Source organism: Pogona vitticeps, chromosome 1, assembly GCF_051106095.1.
Source record: "Pogona vitticeps strain Pit_001003342236 chromosome 1, PviZW2.1, whole genome shotgun sequence".
Lineage (NCBI taxonomy): Eukaryota > Metazoa > Chordata > Lepidosauria > Squamata > Agamidae > Pogona > Pogona vitticeps.
In genome coordinates this window covers 292735297-292756093 of record NC_135783.1, presented here as the reverse complement: position 1 = coordinate 292756093, position 20797 = coordinate 292735297, and the positions used below count along the sequence as shown (strand labels likewise).

The 20797-nt window shown below is 37.6% G+C and overlaps 1 protein-coding gene across 50 annotated transcripts in view; it reads right to left on the bottom strand.

The window, feature by feature from the left end:
* Window positions 1-20797, bottom strand: part of MADD (MAP kinase activating death domain) — a 112936-nt gene that overhangs the window by 48036 nt on the left and 44103 nt on the right. For 13 of the 50 annotated variants that reach the window (XM_078389950.1, XM_078390001.1, XM_078389961.1 and 10 more), the window contains 7 exons: window positions 19395-19588; window positions 18149-18429; window positions 17252-17391; window positions 11201-11303; window positions 10029-10215; window positions 8932-9082; window positions 5137-5343 (listed from right to left, as the gene is read on the bottom strand). In XM_078389950.1, the coding sequence (XP_078246076.1) occupies window positions 5137-5343; window positions 8932-9082; window positions 10029-10215; window positions 11201-11303; window positions 17252-17391; window positions 18149-18429; window positions 19395-19588 (1263 nt within the window). Of the gene's footprint in view, window positions 1-2144; window positions 2199-5136; window positions 5344-8931; window positions 9083-10028; window positions 10216-11200; window positions 11304-13406; window positions 13446-14438; window positions 14541-17251; window positions 17392-18148; window positions 18430-19394; window positions 19589-20797 lie in introns of all 50 variants that reach the window. The other 37 variants (XM_072986057.2, XM_078389988.1, XM_072986060.2 and 34 more) reach the window with 7 other exon arrangements.

Here is a 20797-nt window from a genome sequence, read left to right as displayed (position 1 = left end):
TAATCTAAAAATCCAATGAGAAAAATATGTGGAAAAGGTTGAGGAAGAAATAACATTGTTGGAGAGGAAATATATAATAGAGATTTTTAAAAATTATTAGAATTGCAAGCAAAAAGGAGAGAAGAGAGTACTGAAATGAGAAAAAGCCTGATAAATTTTATATATGTGAAAAGAGAAATTTCTGAATTTAGCAATAGAAAATCAGGAATGTTAGCTAGAGCCATTCAAGTTTTGAAAGCTAACAGCTTATCTGAAGTAGTTAAAAATGAACCAGGTAAACACTGTAATTTGATGAAGGAGAAACTGCAAGTCTTTCAAGATTTTTATCAAGAATTATATACTGAGGAGAAGTTTATAGAGTGTATACTGAGAAAAATTTAGGGAACAGACTTCAAGATATGGATAGAGATTTAATGTAGCAGTAAATTAGAGAAGAAGAAACAGAGGAAAATATTAATAAATTAAAAGTAGGAAAGATTCCAGGAAAGGATGGGTTGGGACTGGAGTATTATACAATTTGATCCCAGTGGGGTGTGGAGGATGATTTGTGTAAATTTTTGTTGCTATTAGATGTTTTAGTATTTATACATAATTTAAAAAAATTAAAAGGAAAAAATAAATACCTAGAGGTGGTGCAAGAGCAACAACAAAACATGCAAAACACAGAAGACTGAAATAATGACCAAAAAAAGAACAGAAAAATATACAGAGAAAAGAAAAGGAACTGATCAGAACAATCTCCTCACACTGACAGGTTCAGAAAATGCTGTTCACATTGTAGTGGTTGAAGAGTGGGAAAATGGAAACTAACCCAGGAGAATGCATGCATATTGGGGTGGGGCTTTCTGCAAAAAGCCTTTCAGCTCTAGAACATTTTGAATGGAGAACTATACAGGTGTGAAAACGAAATGTGTGACTCAGAGACTACAAAAAAAGAACTACTTATTAAAGTGAAGCTACACAGAGGAACATTTCAACTTAATTTTTTCTTTTACAATGGCTGAAATCCTGTTGCGTAAGGTACAATTAGAGTAGGCTCATCTGAATCAATGAAACCTATGTAGTTGGCTCACCAAATTCCCACTGATTCAATGGGCCTCCTCTAGAACAACTTACTCAGCAACTGTAATTTAGTGAAAGGATTTTTAGGAATGGACATTCAAAGTGAAGAGTGTAGTAACAGCAGAGAAAGTATATGCTTAACCCTTCCTCACCAGGTCATTTCCTCCTGAAACTCCCTCTTGTTTATAGATTTTAGTCTTTTAGTGCCTTTTTATTCTACTCAGGTGTTACTGAAAATCAAGTAATTATAAGAGAGGAGGGGCATAGCTCTGTCAGTTTGTGTTTATCAAACCTACTGCTACAGTTAGTATAGGGAATATATGGTTTACTGCAATGTACTATTAGCCAATGTGGGTTTTTATGGTGTCTGTTGTTGGTATTTTGTGGTCTCTGCTGGCCAATCCACCCTTCTAGAGCACTGGTTCTTAACCTTGGGTTACTCAGGAGTTTTGGACTGCAACTCCCAGAAGCCTTCACCACCAACTGTGCTGACTGGGGTTTCTGGGAGTTGCAGTTCAAAAACATCCGAGTAACAAAGGTTAAGAATCACTATTCTAGAGCATGGTAATGAAGAAACAACTGCCTAGAAAGTTAACTACACCAATTTTGTCTCTCGTTATCACCTTATCAGCATTTTTCATATTAGTCCCAAAGTGTATCTGCAACCTCGTCCAAACTATTAACATTACTGCTTTTAAACAGTAATTATAAACTTTGCATTTTATATCTGCTATTGGGCAAGGATCCCTTTGCACAGAAAACTCTTTGAAGTAAAAACTGCAGAGTCTGCAGACATGTCATAAGAGATGCATCAAAACATTTTAAAAAAAGTATTCTAAATACATTGGTAAGGAAGGGATTCAAGCTTGGCTGCAGGAGAGATTTTTTTCTTCTTCTCCCTCTCCTAGTATAGAAAATGACTAGTCAGTGTATCCAACACTAAATTTCTTTAAGAAATAGTGACCTCCTTGGTCTGCCCTATGGCTTGCGTGGCATGGGTGCTCAATCAAAAGCTTAGGGAGTTGGCAGTTATGGGGAGGCTGGGGGAGTGTTAGGCTTCTATCCTTTCAGCATATCCTTACTCAGTTTTTCCAAAGCTTTTTGCTTTGTCACTTCCTGGTGCGTGTTCCACAATTCTACTCAAGATGCAATGCAAACAGGAGAGAAAGACAAAAAAAGTGTCAGATGCTGATCAGAGGTGGAAATGAAAAACAAACCAAAAAAATAAGCTACCCAATCTTGCACTGCCATAGCAGAGATTAATGAAAACCATCATGTAAAGAATTAATGACTTCTTCAGTCACACCAAGGATAGAAACGCGCAGCTTCATTCACAAGATTTAAAGAAGAACCAATGTATACAAATAAGTAGCTGAAAAATGTAAACAATTATCTAGCTGAGAAACAGACACCCAGATGAGATTCACCTACCTGATCTCATCTGACTTGACAGAAGTGACAGATTAAAAAATGTATTCAGGGTCCTTAGACCAAACTTTTAAAACTACTTAATAATGCTACCACAAAAATATATAATGTCACACTTCTTTCTAGTACATTGCTTCCTCTCTCTTCCCCAATATTTTCAATTCAAAACCTAAGACACATTTTTAACAACTCTAAAGGAATCCTTAAATGTAAACCATTTATTTCTGGACCAATGCCTTACATAGCCACTGCTCTTTATTTACACTGCTCTCCTAGCTTTCGGTGGTGTTGAATATATCCATCTCTGAGTCCTTTTACGACAATAAATAAATATATATTTTTTAAAAAACAGAGATATGCTATTCTGTTCTAATGCTGCCTACAAAACCATCAATAAGTTTACAGTGCTCTTCCTGCAATGATGGAGAGGATTTTCCAAGATAAAGCTCTCTACTTGAGACAAAGTTTGTTGAGAATCTAAACATTCTGGGAGAAAAAAAAAGGCTAGCCACTCAGCAAACCCACAAGGCACGTCAGATTTTTAAGATGTTTTCCTTCTTCTACCAGAAAACTTGTATGTTCTTCCAGGTGCTGGCCTAGTGGCCCAGTGGCAGAATTTCAAATAATCTTGCTGGAAATCTCAGTATGAACTGCGCAGTTCATTTCTCCTCCTCACTGAGGAAGGCAGAAGTTGCGGGTGCTATAAGATAGGTTTCAAAAGGAAGATGAAGTGTGGTGTTCAGAATCACTTTGTAATATTCTGCAATGGAGGCAGAGCATGGAAAAGCACAGATAGAAATGGGACAGGAAATTGATTCAGAACTTGCTGGAGGAATAAGAGGCTGGGGTTTCTGCAATGCCATAATGAGGAAAGAAAGCTAATTATAACATATCTGAAAACAATTTATTTTTTCCCATTTTGTATTACCTGGAAGAACAATAAATACTGGGAACGGCATGGTGGACATTTGCTAGCTATACTGAATTTCCTAACTTTAACAGCAGCAACATTAATTGGAATGTGTTTTCTCAATAGCAATAACCATGAATGTTCAGACCCACAAATAAGATCCCTCGGGGGGGGGATGCTAATCATAAAATGGCTGTACTCTCCCCATTCCCAACAGAATTCTAATTGCTGCTATACAGATATGCAGTCTGGCTGATTGTTCAACTTCTGCAATGCTACAGCCTTGGATGCCCCATGGCACTCCACCTATTGACTAACAATGCCACATAATAAACCGGCATGCTGATGATTAGCATAAACTTTTAAAATGGAACTCATCTCAAACCATGGCCAATGTCTGGTGTGTGTGCAGAGAATAATGTTTCAGAAATTAATCTGACAAGTTAGGTGTGCAGTGAGTGCTCTTTTCATCTCTAAATAACCTCATAACATTAGACAATTTCCCTCCTTTATCCCCGCATCTGGATGACAATTTCTTCTACAAACCTCTGAAACGGTGTCCAACCTTGGCCCTCCAGATGACTACAGCTCCCAGAAGCCTTCACCACCACCTCTGCTGGCTAGGATTTCTGGCAGTTGAAGTCGAAGAACATCTGGAGGGCCAAGGTTGGACACCACTGCTCTAAAACATTGTTTTCTTCTAGCCCTTGAATGACTAGGAACACTCAGACTCCAGTCCATCAAGTTCAAATAATGGAACTTGTGCACAGAGGATAATTTAAAATTTTTCTTTTAATTGACACATTTAAACTATTTCTCCCCTGCTAATGCAATAACTCTAGCCCTTGCAAAACTAGGTATTAACCAGATCCAACATTGGTTATGTCAATACAAGTGTCTAGATTTTTTTTTCATAACTAGTTAGTTGTGTCTTGTCAAATGGGAACCAACTTATAGTGATCCTAACAGAGCCTTCAAGGTAAGTGAAATATTTAAGGAGTGGTTTTACCAGTTCTATTCCCCCAGTGAGTTTCTTTGGCTAAATGGGGATTTGAACCCTGGTCTCCAGATTCCTAGTCCATCACTCTGTCCACTCCACCAAACTGGGCACTTATTTTTTTTTTTCTTAGAAACTTACAATATGTAGGAAAACATAGCTATGCTTCCAATATTCATTCTAATAGATTTTTCTGAAAAAGGAAAAATAAATTATCTATGGCGAAGCAATAATTTGTGCAGGTTTGTTGGCTAATGTTTAAGATATATAAACAGAATTGCAGTCCTACACATAACTACTTGGGAGTATATTGCAAGAACTCTGTGCGGTTATAAAAAAACTTCAACAGTAATTTGATTTTGTGATCAACCTCTATGCAAGTACTCACAAAAAGTGTGAATAAATAATTCAGGCTATTACAGCCTGAATTATTTATTAGCTCAATTTGTAGTAATCCTTATTGAATTAGACAATAATTAAAGTTCAGTGTGTCAGCATAATATGACAGTCTTTATCAGTATGATCATATATTTAAAAGATAGTATTGTAACATACATCTACCTAACCCTTCTTCAGGATGTGAAACAAGCATATGTAACTAGTCTTTGTAGCCTTTGTGATAATGAAGCGCATTGCTGTAGCAATGAAGGGGGAAATGTTTCAGTGGGAAGGATGCAAATAGATTCTAATGCCAGTGCACAACCACTTTCCTGCATTCCACATAAATATAAATACACACCAATAGAAGCTACAAAATTTTCCTCTTTTAGACTCCTTGTGTCAAACTCCCTGGGCCCTTTCCCTGCAGGGTTTGGGGCCCGTGGCATGAGCTGGGGTACTGGCAGGTGCACCTTGGGCTTCGATTCCACCCTCATGGCTAAAATAGGGTCCTTGCCAACCGGAGTGATTGCTCCATCTGTTGGGCTTCTTTTTCTTTTTTCTGGCTCTTTAAAGGAAAGGAGGAGAGAGAGAAATAAGCATCCAAAAAAGAGAAAGGGGAAAAAAACTACACAGACATACTACAGTCAGTCAGAAAAGGGAAACAGGACATCGGGCAGATGCAGAGAAAAAAAAGATTGGACAGATACTGTTAGTCATTTGTGTATATAATTAAAAAAAGTTTAGGTCTCATCATCAATTTGAGAACAGTACAGAGGCAGGATCTAAGGGGAAATACCAACTCATGGACCTCCAGACATTGCTGTGAGTGCAAATCCTGCCACTCCTCATCAACAACTATTCTGTGTCAGCAAATGGAAGGGTCAACCTAACAACATTTGAAAGGCCACAAACTGTTCACTCTTGGTCTCAGGACATGGCATCAACTCAATTCATGACCGCCGCCTCCAAAACAAAAATGCCTAGGTACTAAGATCAGTCTCAAAATCATTTCCAAGGCCCTTCCCATCCAAGGTGAAAGGAACAATGATCTGTGATAAGGCCTTTCTGTCTATGTCACTCCAGTTTCCGGAAGGGCTGCCAGGTACCAAGCTTGATATATTTTCAACAGCAGGGAACGGCCTTTTGCAATTTGCTTTCATCTATCACATTTGCTTTCTAGAGCTTTGACTTTAAATAGCCAAAATCCTATTCTCTAAATTACACATGTTCAAAGAGAATAGTATCACTGGCAGAGGGAGGTTTTCTGTAATTAAAGAGTTCCTACTTCTATCCTACAACTTATCTTGCTCACCTGTAATCAGTCTCATAGCATACAAGCTATGGGATCTCTAGGATGGAAACAGGAATACTTTTATTACTCAAAAATCTTCCAGTGATGTCACTATCCTTAATCAGCCATAATTCACAGAACAAGATATTGACCAATTTATGGTTCCATAATCTGACAACTCATTGTTTATGTATGGACCAATTTGTTCTTAAATTGTTATTGGTTTGTCTTAAAACTGGAATAGATTAAAAAGTAAAATAAGGGGAATTATTTTCTATTATTTTAGGAACTTTCGTCCCTAACAAAAGGGCCAAGAAAAAAAACCTGATTGAACATTGAGGATTTTATTTTCAAAGCACTAGACATACATAAAGACAGACAAAAATGTTTATATGAGAACTTGGGATCACCTCAAGGCAATTTAGTTGGTGGTATGTTCAGGGATGGACAGAAATAGTATTTCACATAATGCAGTTAGCTTCCACTGTCACTCTCTAAAATAGTTTTTTTAAAGGAGTAAAAGGAATTCATTGATAGGTATTGACAGCTAGTAATCATGGTATCTAAATTCAGAAGTAATAAACCTCTGAATCTCAGGTGTTGGTAACATGTGGGAGTGTTGATGCATTCATTTGGTTTTGCAAAGTAGAGACAAATGGCTGGCCACCATTAAATACAAGATCCTGATCTATAGTAAATGGATACTTTTTGATCAAGCAAGGCATTTCTTGTGTTCTTTTATTCATTATCACAATGTGGCCCATTTCTTAATTTGATGCTAGAGCTGCTTTAGTATTTCAACCAAACATTTGATGCTTATGCAAACCCCACAAACAACAGACTTCCACAATTGTTGGAAAGCATATTAAGATGCAACAATTTATTTAAGACACAGTTTCTACGGATGTGTAAATGCTATAAATGGATGAGTACTCAAATAAAGTTACAGTGTTATATCTATTTAGCACTGAGAAAAAAATGTAGCTCACTTTGCTTTGAAAAACTGTTTACAACAGAAGTGGGGAACATCTGGGAGCATGTGTACATCACCCTGAACCCTGGGGAAGGTCAGTGTGAGTGGCTATGCTGAGATGGCACTGAGGATGAGACACCACACAGAGCTTTTCCACTGGGCACCTCAACCAGAAGCTCAGGTTTATTCCTTGCTCTCATTCCTTGCTTTGGGAAGAAGAAAGTAGTAGTACCCTGTTTACCCGAAAGTAAAACCTAACCTGAAAATAAGCCCTAGTATGATTTTTCAGGATGCTTGTAATATAAGCCCTACCCCCAATATTTATTTATTTATTTATTTATTTATTTATTTATTTATTTATTTATTTATTTATTTATTTATTTATTTATTTATTTATTTCCTGCCCATCCAGACCGAAGTCTACTGTGGGCGGCTAACAGTACAAATAATAACAATATAAAATAGCACAACAACATTAATACAACAAGATATGGCAATGGATAAATTAGGTATTGACAGAAGGGAAGGCCTCTATGTCATATGTGTTTATTAGGTAGTGCTTATGAGACACTCTTCCATTTTCTTCAATTTTAGGAAACTGTTAAAGGTGTTTTTTTTTTAAGTGTTGCTGCTTATTTTTTTAAGAGGCCGGATCTTCTTGTGTGTATATTTAAGAACAGAATGCTCATGTACCCTGTTTCCCCGAAAATAGAAAATGAAAATAAAATAAAATAAACATTTTAAAACCCTGAAAATAAGCCCTAGTATGATTTTTCAGGATGCTTGTAACATAAGCCCTACCCCAAAAATAAGCCTGTTAAGTGATACTCCTCCCTCCACCCTTGTGCAGCAACCAGAAGAAGATGACATGACTGTATTTGAATAAATGTAGATTATTGTACATGGGAAAAAATAAAACATCACCTGACAATGAGCCCTAATGCGTTTTTGGGGCAAATATTAATATAAGACCCTGCCTTATTTTCGGGGAAACATGGTAGGAGTATTCTCCTTACAAATGCTGACTCACAGCATACACTTTTGCTGTACTTTCCTCTTCCTTGTGTGGACAACAAAGAGGAATAAAGTGCTTTCACTTTAGTGCTTGCACATGCCAGGTAAAAGCAGCAGGTTTTGCAAGCTGCTCTCCCTTCTGGGAGGCAAAATGCACAGGATTATTAATAACAATCCTAACTGTTATTTGTGATCACTGATCCAAAGAACAGGGATTCCTCTCCGCCCCCCTCCCCGCTCCCACAGGAGAGACTTCAGAAAGGTGGGGAAAAGATTTGGATGCTGTGTCCCTCTGAGCCAGTTTGGAGCCTCTACAAACTTAATTAGGCATGTGGGATGAAGCTTCCTGCAAGGAAACAAAAAACTGCATTCTTTGTAGGATGAGTGAATTGAAAAATCAATCATGTTTCTATGCAACTCTTAGTACTTGTTCAATTACAGTTGCATTCTTATACCTTTATATTTCCAAAGTTTTTCTTATTTCTATACAGTAGTTATTTACTATTACATAAATAAATAATAACCATGTATGTTCTTTTTCTTAAGTGAAGCTCCAAAATAATTTTAAAAGCATGCTAAAGTAGAAGACACCTACTTCTGGGGCTGATGCTCTTTCACAGCAGCCCCAGATGCAATACTACAAGGAATCTCATATACCACATTTTATATTTAGTCAATAAAAACAAATATTTGTTCTTTATCTTAGTGATCATATTTCAGTACTTAGTCACAATGTCAGTGATGTTTTGATATTTTTAAATGCCATTATTGGTTATTTTACAAGTAAAGCATGATTTAGCTCTGTAATCAATAGTTTTTCATCAATATTCTGTCATTTATTTTATGCAATCAACATATTTTTCATATTCTCTTACCTTTGTTGTAGTAGTGAGTATGAGCTATCTCCAGCAGGCCAAATACACTAGCCATGCCCCCAAGTCCTGCATTTGCATATGACTGTTCAAGGCTTGATACAGTGCATTTCAGCAAATCCAGCATCCCTTTATAGACCTTGCGGTTTATCTCCTGGAATGAAAGGAACCACAAGGGTAAAGATATTTATTTATTTATTTATTTATTTGTTTGTTTGTTTGTTTGTTTGTTTGTTTGTTTGTTTGTTTATTTATTTATTTATTTATTTATTTATTTATTTATTTGTATTCGCGAAGGCTTTCACGGCTGGGATCTAATGGTTGTTGCAGGTTTTTCGGGCTTCTTGGCCGTGTTCTGAAGGTGGTTTTTCCTAACGTTTCACCAGTCTCTGTGGCCGGCATCTTCAGAGGACAGGACAGTTTGCTGTCCTCTGAAGATGCCGGCCACAGAGACTGGCGAAACGTTAGGAAAAACCACCTTCAGAACACGGCCAAGAAGCCCGCAAAACCCGCAACAACTATTTATTTGTTTGTTTGTTTGTTTGATTGATTTATATCCCGCCCATCTGGTATATCATACCACATTAAAAGCCTATTCCAGATTAATAATTTCCCTCTCAAAAATCCATTCATTCTATTCTAGCTATTTTTCTGTAACTTGACGATGTTTTCTGTAACTTTGCGAAAAAAGGAAACTGCCCTGTTCTAAGACATACTACTGTTCCATTAAATTCAGTACTCTCTATAGCAAGGCAGATAGTTTTAGTGGGTCTGAGGATCAAATTACTGCCACAGGCCTTGGTTGGCTGGCTGGCTGGCTGGTGCCTTGGTTCCTTCCTACCTACCTACCAATCAGAGCACTGCCCTCTAAGAGTACTCTTGGATCTACTGGTCCTCCCAGACGCAGGGCGCCAGAGTACCTTTTACCATTTACATCTTGTATGCTAGTTGTACCATTATCTCAAAAAATCAGACTTGGATTCAATCATTCATGTCTGAACTTATAAAAGTAATTTTACTTTAAGCCAACTTGGGACAATTTGCTATAGAAATACACTATAAAAATCATAGGGAAAAAGGCACACAGAAAAAAAACTTACCACATCCTGAACCACATCCTGTCGCACATCCTCCTCTGACTGTACGGTGCGATTAAGTTTGCTTAATACAAATACACGGAGTTGTTCACTCTCTAGGAGACGACGGACTCTCTTCATGTGAAACCAGCCAACTCCTTGCCCATCTAAGACATTGTGTACCACTTCTTTCAAGAACTGCTGATTTTCACTAAATGAAGCAAGTGCATTAGAGGAGAACTATTATCCACAAATTTTGGCAAACTTACTCCAGCTATTTAAGATGAAGAGGAGTTCTGGGGTTTTGCTCTCATTACGTTTCCTGGGATATTCTTAGACCGTATGCATAAGGACACAATACAAACTTCAGTTTGCCCTCCATAGTTCTCTATGTATGTATTTCAAGAAGACATTGAGCTCACATTCCTCTTTGTGTGCAAAATGTACTTTAGATATTTTCATCTGGTGTAGCAATTTTGCACTGGAACTGTATGTTAAGCAGCAGTAGGTGTTGTTATGTGCCATCAAGTTGCCTCTGACTTATGGAAACCCTGAATGAGCAATATCCAAGATGCCTTGTCCTCAAAAGCCCTGCTCAGCTCTTGCAAACTCAAGCCTGTGCCTTCCTTTAGAAAGCTGCCCCATCTGATGTTAGCACCAAACAGACCGGTAAACTGAAGACTACCTCTGCTCCCAACTTCTAGGTAATTTGACTTTAACTTGGCTTCATTTTGCTTTACTCAGTGAGTAGACCAAGTTTTATTCTCAACTCTCAGATGGAGGTTTGCCACAGATGTATATTAACCTTTTCCCTGGCCAAATAGGAACTTTGAGTTTCAATAAAAGGCAATGTGATGGGGGTAATGCAAATTATTTGGCAATCCTTTGTTTAAGAATTTAGGAGGTGAAATCCAACCAATGGCTAGCAGGGGTGGAGTTTGAAACCTCACCCCCCAATGTTGTTTGGAGTCATGGTTTTCGAATTCACCTTTGAGAACCACATGGGTAAAGACAACTGCCACAATTTTTTTTGAACTCTCATATATATGCACTGCCCATAATAATTTGGTGCACAGCTAAAAGAAGACAGATTTAAGTTGAAAGCTAGCTGTTTGTTTGGTTTTTAGTGGCCCAATAAATGTATCACTTGTTCATGCCTTTGAACCACTGGTAAAGAAGTGTGTTGTACATTTCACCTGGAATTACTGGTTCGTCCCTGTGGTGAAGGAGACTCCCTTTTCACTGTTGGGCTGTGTTTTATAACAGATGACTTCTGATCAACAAGTGCACGTCTGTTTCCTACATAAAGGAGAGGCAGAATAAGGGAACATTTACTGGAAGAGACATACAATTCCATGAGCAGCACCAATAAGACACACATCAGCTAACACTCTAATTAAAAGGACGTACGAATAAACTTTAAAAGCAGCGGCATATTTGTATTATTGCATCATACATCGGCAGAAAACAGTAATGGGAATGAAGCAGAAACAAAAAAAGAAGATGGTAACAAGAGCAGAAGATGAGAAGCAGGAGAAGCTTTGCTGCTCTGCATGCATTTCTGCCACAAGAACCATCTTCTGTTTATACATCATATGGGAAAGCATAACATGTAATGGAAGTGTGACCAGAAGAAATCATACGGTATTGGTTACCAGTGGAAAAACTGCCCAGGAGGCAGGCACAAGGATGCTTGCTGGGAGTTGGTATGTCATGCACAGCTCATGATGCAAGGAACCCACCTTCATTGCTTACTGGCCCAGCTTCAGTAATAATCTCCATTATAGTATTTAGCCCAAATACTGGGACACAAAATAAACAATTAGTAGTGTACGGCAAAATCACCACCATTTCTATATTTAATTAGCTAGTTAATTAATCCCTTCCCTCTAAAAATCAGTCCTGGCTTAAAGGAGGGAAATAAATATATTAGGCTAATCTAATTTCCTTTGTGGCTGGGCTAAGAGCTGTACAATAACCCAAGACGGAGAAGAAGCAGTAAGTCAACAAAGAGGTAGCTTCCAGTGGGATAGGGTGGAGCTTCACTGTAATTCCTGTTTTTCATAGGCCTACCTGGCCAGATGCTGTATGTTCTTGATCTGTATATCATCAGTGATTAGCACAGTTATCAGCACTGCTCTTTGGACTTGATATTAACTGTACTAAACCAGAATGCAAAAAAAAAAATTCTAATACTTTCTAGAAGCACACTTGTAAACAAACTGGTTGACATTCATAGTCTGAAAATAATAATCCTTAAACAGCATAGTTCTTTATGAGAGCTACAAATTTCTCAGTCCCACCCAGTCCTTGATTACCTGCCTCAGAACCATCAGTTGTAAGGATCTTTCAGAAACTTCATTACAATTAAAAGATTAGCAGCTCCGAGGTGGCCTGAATTGATATTAATGGTATTTTAATCATTATTATATATTTGTTACAATTATACTATGACCTTGAAGTGGCACACATGGTTCTCCCTCTTCCTGTATAATGTTCATAACAATCTCTTAGGTAAGTCAGGCAGGCAGGCCAAAGTCACTCACAGTATTTCATAGCTAAGTGAGGATTTGAATACAGCTCTCCTGAGTCATATTCTAACAGTCTAATCACTACATCACACTGGCTCAATTGCTACAATAAACCTCATCTGAATAATGTTTCTTGCATCCTTGGAATTAATACTTCTATTTTACATAGTCTTTGCAAAAAAGAAAAATCTATGTCCTTTTAGAACATGATGGAAAGTGAATTAAATTAAATCATAAGAAAAAATGGAAAAAGTAATGAAACAGTGACAAGCTTCTTGTATTATAATCATCATGTACTATAAAATTAAAATACTAAGAATATCAATAGCTAACTTGTATTCAAAAATGTCTACCATCGCAACATCCTTGACAACTACCACGCTCTTCAATAGATATACCCAACAAGTTGGTTTGTTTGTAAATCTTTATCTATGAAAGAAACAGAACTACTAATAAAAGGACATTTTATTCTGATTTGGAAACCTGCAGAAGCCACATGGGAAAAAGTAATCAAGAAATGAGTATAAACTGCAGACAATGAAACACAAAGCGTGAAAAAGAAATAGAAACACCCATCACTGTTTTCTCCCAATGTCTGTTACCAATAATAGGTTTAGCTAACAGGATGATCTCTGCATAAATATAGGAATGTGATCAAATGGAAATATTTGATCATTGGTCCAGACAGACCAATGTAGAGTCTTCATCAACTATTCACATTCCTTCTCTCTTTTTTTAAAAAAAAACACATAAACACACACACCCAGGGGGAAAAATCATTCTATCCAAAGCAAAGTTCAATGCAGGAACACAAAACCAACTTTTGGCCTTTATTACTAAAAGGTCAAAGGTCAGCAAACATCATACCAACCTTCATCCACATCCCTTCCCACTTCCAGATTAAAGTAATCTTTACCGATGAAAATGGAGAGGGAGAAAAAAGTAAATAAATTGACTTGTTAAAAAGAAAAATAATATTTTTCTAATTATATATATGAATTGAAGAAATAAACAAAGCAGTCTTCTGGTTAAGCAAATGAAAGGTTCCAATGCAAAAACAAACAATGGTACAGCAGTTTCCTTCAGCAGTAACATTCTCTAAAACCAACTGTAACCTAGTGCAATGGTAATCTCTGTAACCTCTCCTGCATAGTCACTAATGTAAAAAAAAAATCTCACTTGACTAACTCTATTGCCCCAGGGTAAAGGAATCTTTTCAAGTTAATTTCTCTATCTGGCAAAGACACAAAATACCCTCTCCAACAAAAGCACTCTGTGGACTTAATCTTTATGAGTTCTGTATTAGCAGACCTTCCCAACTGCAGACAACGTCTGTGTGCCAGGTTGCATGTACCTGGATGTTGAATACTATGCTTATTATACAGATCAGCCATTATCAACCTTTTTTGTCACAGTCATAAACTCAATATGAAACAAATATAGGCTGAATCAAGATTCTATAAGTTGTATAATGAACCATATATGATGGTGTGTGAAGAACTGTTTCCAGTCTGTGCCCCCCTTCAAATGAAAATGGCTGATAGAGGACACTGCCAGTAAAGGAACTCCTCAGAAACTTCCACATGGAGTTATAAAGCTTAAATTTGTCTACAGCATTAAGAATTTGCATCCTTTTTATAGGTCAAGAATCTCCTTCTACAAAAGTGTATTTCTTAGAGCAAATCATTACTGATAGGGAAAGTATTTTTTCCCCTTCAACACACTAATAGTGACTAACAGTGACTTCTGAAAAATCTGTTAAAGAAATGCAAAGCATTGGCCACAAGCAGTCTCTCTTTCTAAAGAGCATTGTTTCCCCAAATGTTGTCTTTGGGGTGATTCTGTGACTGCTTGGCAATCAAAAGGATTCTGAAAGCAGTAACAGACAAGGAAAAATTATTACCTTTCAGGCTGGGAAATGGAGTGTTTTTGTCTCTCCCAGCTTTGGTTGGAAGTGCTAAATTAGACAGACTAAAGCTTGTGCTGTGGTTCTTGTATAGGCTACCTATAACAGAAAGAAAATTTATCAAGTAATCCAATAATCCCCTTAACCTCATTCAGTAATCTACTCTCCTATTTACATCTGAACAGGACCAAATCAGACATGACTTTAAATGGGTCATTAGATTTGAAGAGCAAATTATTAAGAATACACTCATCAAATAGGGCTGGATGGGAAGCATCATTGGAGGGTTTTCACATAAAGCAAGCACCATAATCAGAAAAGAGATTTCTGCTTTCTTGCTTTTTCACCTCATATTTTTATTTAATAAAATAAGTACATTGACTTCATTTAAAATATTTATATCCTACCATTTCGTCTAATTTTTGAGATATCCAAGGTAGATAACAATTACAACTCGTGAAATGTCATATAATAAATTAATAAAGCAGCAGAGCAGATAAAATTCATCTTTAGCAAAGCCAAACCATAAATGAATCAAGGAGATGGTGATGTCATATACCTGCTGAAAGAAAAAAGATTTTTCCCTAATGTCTAAAAAAATCATTACATATCTAGAGTGAGATGGCTCTTCCATGACATTTTAGCATGAATACTTTAATAAAAAGGGCCTTCTCTTTTGTCTCTAGCACTTGCACTCTCCAGCAGCAATGAGAGAAGAAGCCGTACCTCAACTGATAAACTGAATGAATCATCTGGGAATAGACAGCCCTTTAAGCACCTGACCTCAAGCAGCTGAAAAATGTAAAGACAATAACCAGCTATCAATTAGACCTGGAAACAGACAAAATGCCAATGCAGCTGGTTCCATGATGGAGTTACATACTGTATTCCAAAAGAAGTTGACTCCTTACTAAATTTGGGCTGCTGTGTTATGCACTAGCTGAAGATTCCAAACACATTTCAAAGGAAGCTGTACATATAGCTTATTAAAATAGTCCAACCTTGATGTGACACAATCAAACTAGACATTAAGGGGAATGTTTATGCCCGCTAATTAAGCCTTTTCTCCTCCAGCAATGAGATTCCTCAGAGATGCATGCCTCAACCTAATGCAAACTAAGCCCCATTTCATTTCCAATGATCAATCAAAAAACAAAGCACATTAAATGCAAGATATGAAGATGAAGAAAATGACATGCTATGGCATCCTTTATAGCTTCAGAGAGGATCTCTTTTTAAAATGTATGGAGTATGTTGCCTAGTTTGATCCATAAGTACATGTGGGTTTGTCCAAAATCTGCCTTCTCTAGGAAGAGGAATAGTTGATGTACCAATTTCTGCTGTACAAAAGAAATTCTAGTCACAGCTATCACTTGTACATCTAGGAGCAATCCTAGATCCAATAACACTTTGAAACCTCATATTTAATTTTCGTGGCTAAGCAAGATAAGCAAGGTGAGTTTCAAGTGCATTAAACACACATAGTATAAGAAGAGCAAGTCAACAGCACTTCCTATTTCCTAGCATACTATGTTAACAATTCTGTAGTTTGTGCAGCCATTCACAATAGTACAATAATTTTTCCACCAAGACCTCCTTATTCTTCCCTTGTCAAATTCCTGGGCTAATTTACCATTTCAATAGAGGAAAAAGACTCGTGACAATATGTCTCAAATGCCCTGCTATTAGAACTGTTTGCTTGAGAAATGTAGTCCATACAGATCACTGAATGTATGTATTTAATGTAATTATATTCTACCTTGCTATCTAATGGTTCTACAAAGTTACAGAAAATCATTCAAAATAGATACAATTAATAAAAATAATAACATTTAAAATAAAATTCTTTAAAGCAATACAGAAAAAATCAGGAACTAATGCCCCAAAGGCTACACACAATAAAAAGTCAATCAGTTTTTAAAAAAAAATCAAAAAGAAAGGTAACAACACAAATCTAGTAATAATCATGTAATAAAAATGGTGCCACAATGTCAAACACACTGCTCCTTGTGCATATGAAAATCATCCCAGCCAGAGAAAACATGGAAGAGCACCTAATGAGATTCTTCCTCTGTCATCCTGGTCCCGAGGAATGTTGAGCTTAAAACTTTATTACTACTAATACTAACAGAAAGCTTTTGTAGTGTCATTTAAAAAAATCTTTTTAACAATAGGTTTCCCTATAATCTCATCACAAGCTTTCCAACAAGCCATAGTTGGCCCCCTATAAGCAAAATGTAACTGTTCAGTGCCATAGAGCAGTAGTCCCCAACCTTGGCCCTCCAGATGTTCTTAGACTTCAACTCCCAGAAATCCTGGCCAGAAGAGGTGGTGGTGAAGGATTCTGGGAGTTGTAGTTCAAGAACATCTGAAGGCCTAAGGTTGGGGATCACTGCCATAGAGAATATATTATTAGTACTGAGTAAACCAGTGCCCCTTTGCTTTCACACAGTTTTTCTTTTAGGCGCATCTGGTTTCTTGAGCAGCTCTTGGCACCATGCATACCCTCCCCTTTCAATTTTGCCTGTTCAGCTGCCTGTCCTGGTCTCCAGATACCATTTCCACTATGTGCTTCCCAAGGTTTACATTTCCCCTCTGCAAAGTGAAGAAACTAGCTGTTCTCCTGCTGAGACAATAAAGGCTAGAGCCAGAGGGTGAATGCCATGATGTAAACATCAGTCTGACCAGTGACCTTTAGAATTTTGAGATATGAGGTGTCAAATGTTTCTTTGTCTGGATCCCCCACCATCATCATAAGTCTCTTTTCCACCTACTGTTTAAGTCAGGATGTAATAAATTATTATACATACTGGCAAATGACATAATGCCCCCAAAACCTTCACTGCTGTTGTTAGAGATCGTAGAATTTGGGGAACTTGCATGGGAATCCGATTCCACATCAGAGTCATTTCCAAGCTTTAGACTGTTGGGGCGCAGGGGCTTCGAGGGCCTTTAAAAACAAGACAAAGATATTACAATATTGACATAATTCTGTATCAAGAAACTACAAGGATAATTGTGGATCATCTCATATTGGTAATGGCCATGTCTGTGTCGGGCCACAGAATGGTTCAGGAGGGTGATACATCAGTCAAAAATTTTATGTTAGATTAGTGGGAGGACCAAGTAGGAGAACCAAGGCAAAATGCTTTCAGTTCTAAATATTAGTTGGCAGTCTGAAGAATAACATCCTCAAGAACATCTTTCTGGTCCTCTTCCTCAATAAAGGGAATAAAGGACCACTTCACATATAGTAATGTGACATGATTCCATTCTGTTGTGATAAGCAGTCTTGGCATCTCTTGTGAAGTTACTTTTAAGAATAATAAATGTAATGACATGCTGAAGTCGAAGCATCACCCTACCACTATTTAGTTACGGAAGCTTCAGCAAGCTCTCCCATACGTTCCTCATAAAAACAACTTTCTAAGCTCTGCATTATGAACACCAAAACCATGAAAGTGCTGGCCAACTGCATGTATTTTTTACATTCAACTGTTACTTTCCTTCCCAACTGGCTAGTTTTCATGTGAGGAAGACTCACATGGTTGCTTTCTTTATGTGTACCACTGACTGATGGAGGATGGGATCAAAGCTATCTAAACTGCAAAACATTTTTTTGGAGGAAATGGATAATTCTAAGCACAAAGCACCAGGTTCAGTAATACTCTGGCGTGGCTTTATAGTCTTGTTCAGAGATCTCTTACCGGCTGCCACTGAGGTTCTGATTGAACTTTGGTGTATAACTTTCTTCCTGTTCATCCTCCTCTTCCTCTGCTGGAAACCCATACTGCGGTTCAAAGTATGGGTTATCGTACTCTCGCTTCTTCATCATTCCTTCACTGCAGTTCAAACTGTTTGAAGGACTCTCACATTCACGACGATCCAAACCCATCTTTGGAAAGTTTGGTTGTAAAGGCAAAGCGGGCAGGTGATTTGAAAATCCAGCTACCATCTTCTCTTCCATCTCTGCTGAGTCAGCTGATTCCTGTAAAATAAAAAGAAATGAACAGTTTACAAATGCATGTTCTTGTAGTATCTGATGATTGATCAGCCGAAGGGAATCTTAAAATTTTAAGGTCAAATTATTCTAATTTTTCCCAACACTCTTTTGTTAAATTTGGTTCAATGCACAGAAAATTATTCAGAATCAGCTCTCTGAAATGTTGTTCCCCAGTCTAATATTTAACTGATAAGTTTATCTGCTTTGTTATATCAAGTCCTTCCTTTAAAAATAAACTTCGATAGTACTATATGTTAACTCATTTCCTAACATTTCTAACAAAAATTCACCATCATGATGACTCATCACTAGTCCCATGAGTTCCATTAAGGCACTTATAAGCACTTATTTGAAGGGGAAAAAATCACCTTTCTGCCTATATCCTTGTGTACACAGAGTCTCCACATCTTTCTCACAGTACTTATATTCACAAGTCCCCATTTAAATCATAATCTCAGTCATAATCTGTCTATACAATTCTCCTTCTCTGTTCTCTGCTTTGCTTTCTTGATCTTATTAGTCAGGCAAATACGTGAATGTGGGAAAATCCAGGGATTTTAGTTAGAAAAACATAAACTATATGATAGATGTTTACCATAGCTACATCTTTTATTACTCTTTTATTACTATTATCTCTTAGTATATGTCCAAACCTGCTTTTTTCTGTACTTATTTCATAGTTTATGTACACCACTTTCCCTTCTAAGATGAAGAGCTGAAAGCTAACAACGCCTTTCTAACCTAAAGCTGCTTAAATTTAAACTTCACTCTAATCACAGACTGAAGAGAGGTGGTAGATTTCACAGTGGGACAAACAATGAAGAGATGATGCTCTAAGCAAACCCTGATGGTGATGAATGTCAACCTAGCAGAAATCCCATTATCCTCTACTCTTGCTTCACTAAAGTCCCAGTGTTTGAACTTTTTTGTACGATAGCCCCATTACACACATGATTCACCCCATGGATGACAGTGCTGGGGCTACTACTAGCTGTAGTGCTTGAACTTGATCGAGGCTGGTTGTTGTCTTGGGAATTCTCACTGTCCAGGGCCTGTTCATCCATATCACCCGAATACCCCTGGATGTCATCAAATTCCACTTCACTAGCATCACCCAAAGCTGCATGAGTTAGTGGATCCACATCTGTAAAGAGATATCAGAATACATACACTGCTTCAGTTCATAGGAGCTACATAAATCCTTCTGGACTGTCTGGATGCACTGTGTTATGAGAGCACGGGGGGGGGGGGTCTAATCTCACCTGGCAAATTATTCTCAGAAGGTGCTACTGAGAGATTTCCTCCCAATTCTGACCCACTCACCCATTCTGTTAGTACTATTTACAGTCAATGTAATATTGTTACAGGATGTGAGGATATTAGGCTGAAATGTGGACAGCTTTACATGATTACCTCCCACTAATTCCAGAGAGGATTTGCAACCCCTGAACACAAGCTTGGTGAGAGTTGTGGGGTGCAGATGGTAAACTGGCACAAGATTAATCAAGATGAAATAGAAGTACTGTGACTAAGCAGTAGTTAATCTGGACAGAGGTCACTGTTGGATAAGACTGCATTATTCCTCATGAACCAGGATCATGAGGGCATGTCTGCATTCAGCACTATCTGTGAAAGCACCAGTGGCAACAGAAAACCAGAGTGCCCTTTACCACTTTCAGCTGACACATCAACTGAAATTCTGCCAAGGGCAGAAATGTCCAAGTATTTTTTACCTACAACTTCCATTAGACCGAGCAAAGATATCTAGGTCCATTTTCCCTCATCTAGTTATGAGGGTAAATGGGCCTTTTCAGTGGTACTAAAAGCTTAGAAGATATGGAACCCCCTATGAAAGACATATGGTTGGCCCTAGCTGTTGTAATCCTTAAGGCGGGGGGGTTAAAACTCAGACATATTTTTTTCCTGGCTATTTTTCATGCTGCTCTTTCCAATGGTATCTTTATATATTTTTTTAAAAAAAATAATTTTAGGTTTTATTTTATTATCACTTTAGCATAACTGTCTTATTTACTTTTGGGGTGTTTTTTGTTTTGTTTTGTTATGTCTTTCTTCATTTCAAAGAATTTAGTGTGTTGGACCCACAATCTGCCAGCAGGTGGTGGAAAGGTTCATCCCATCAAGTTAGAGAGTGATGCACCACAGCATACCCCATTTGATAGGGTCTTCTGTGTAGCATTTTTAGGGAACCAGAGGGACTGCCAAGAAAGGAAAATGAATAGTCCCCTTCTACCAACCTAGCTGCATTGTTTAAATCTGCTATGGTGTGTGTGTGTGTGTGTGTGTGTGTGTGTGTGTGTGTGTGTGTGTGTGTGTGTGTGTGTGTGTGTGTGTG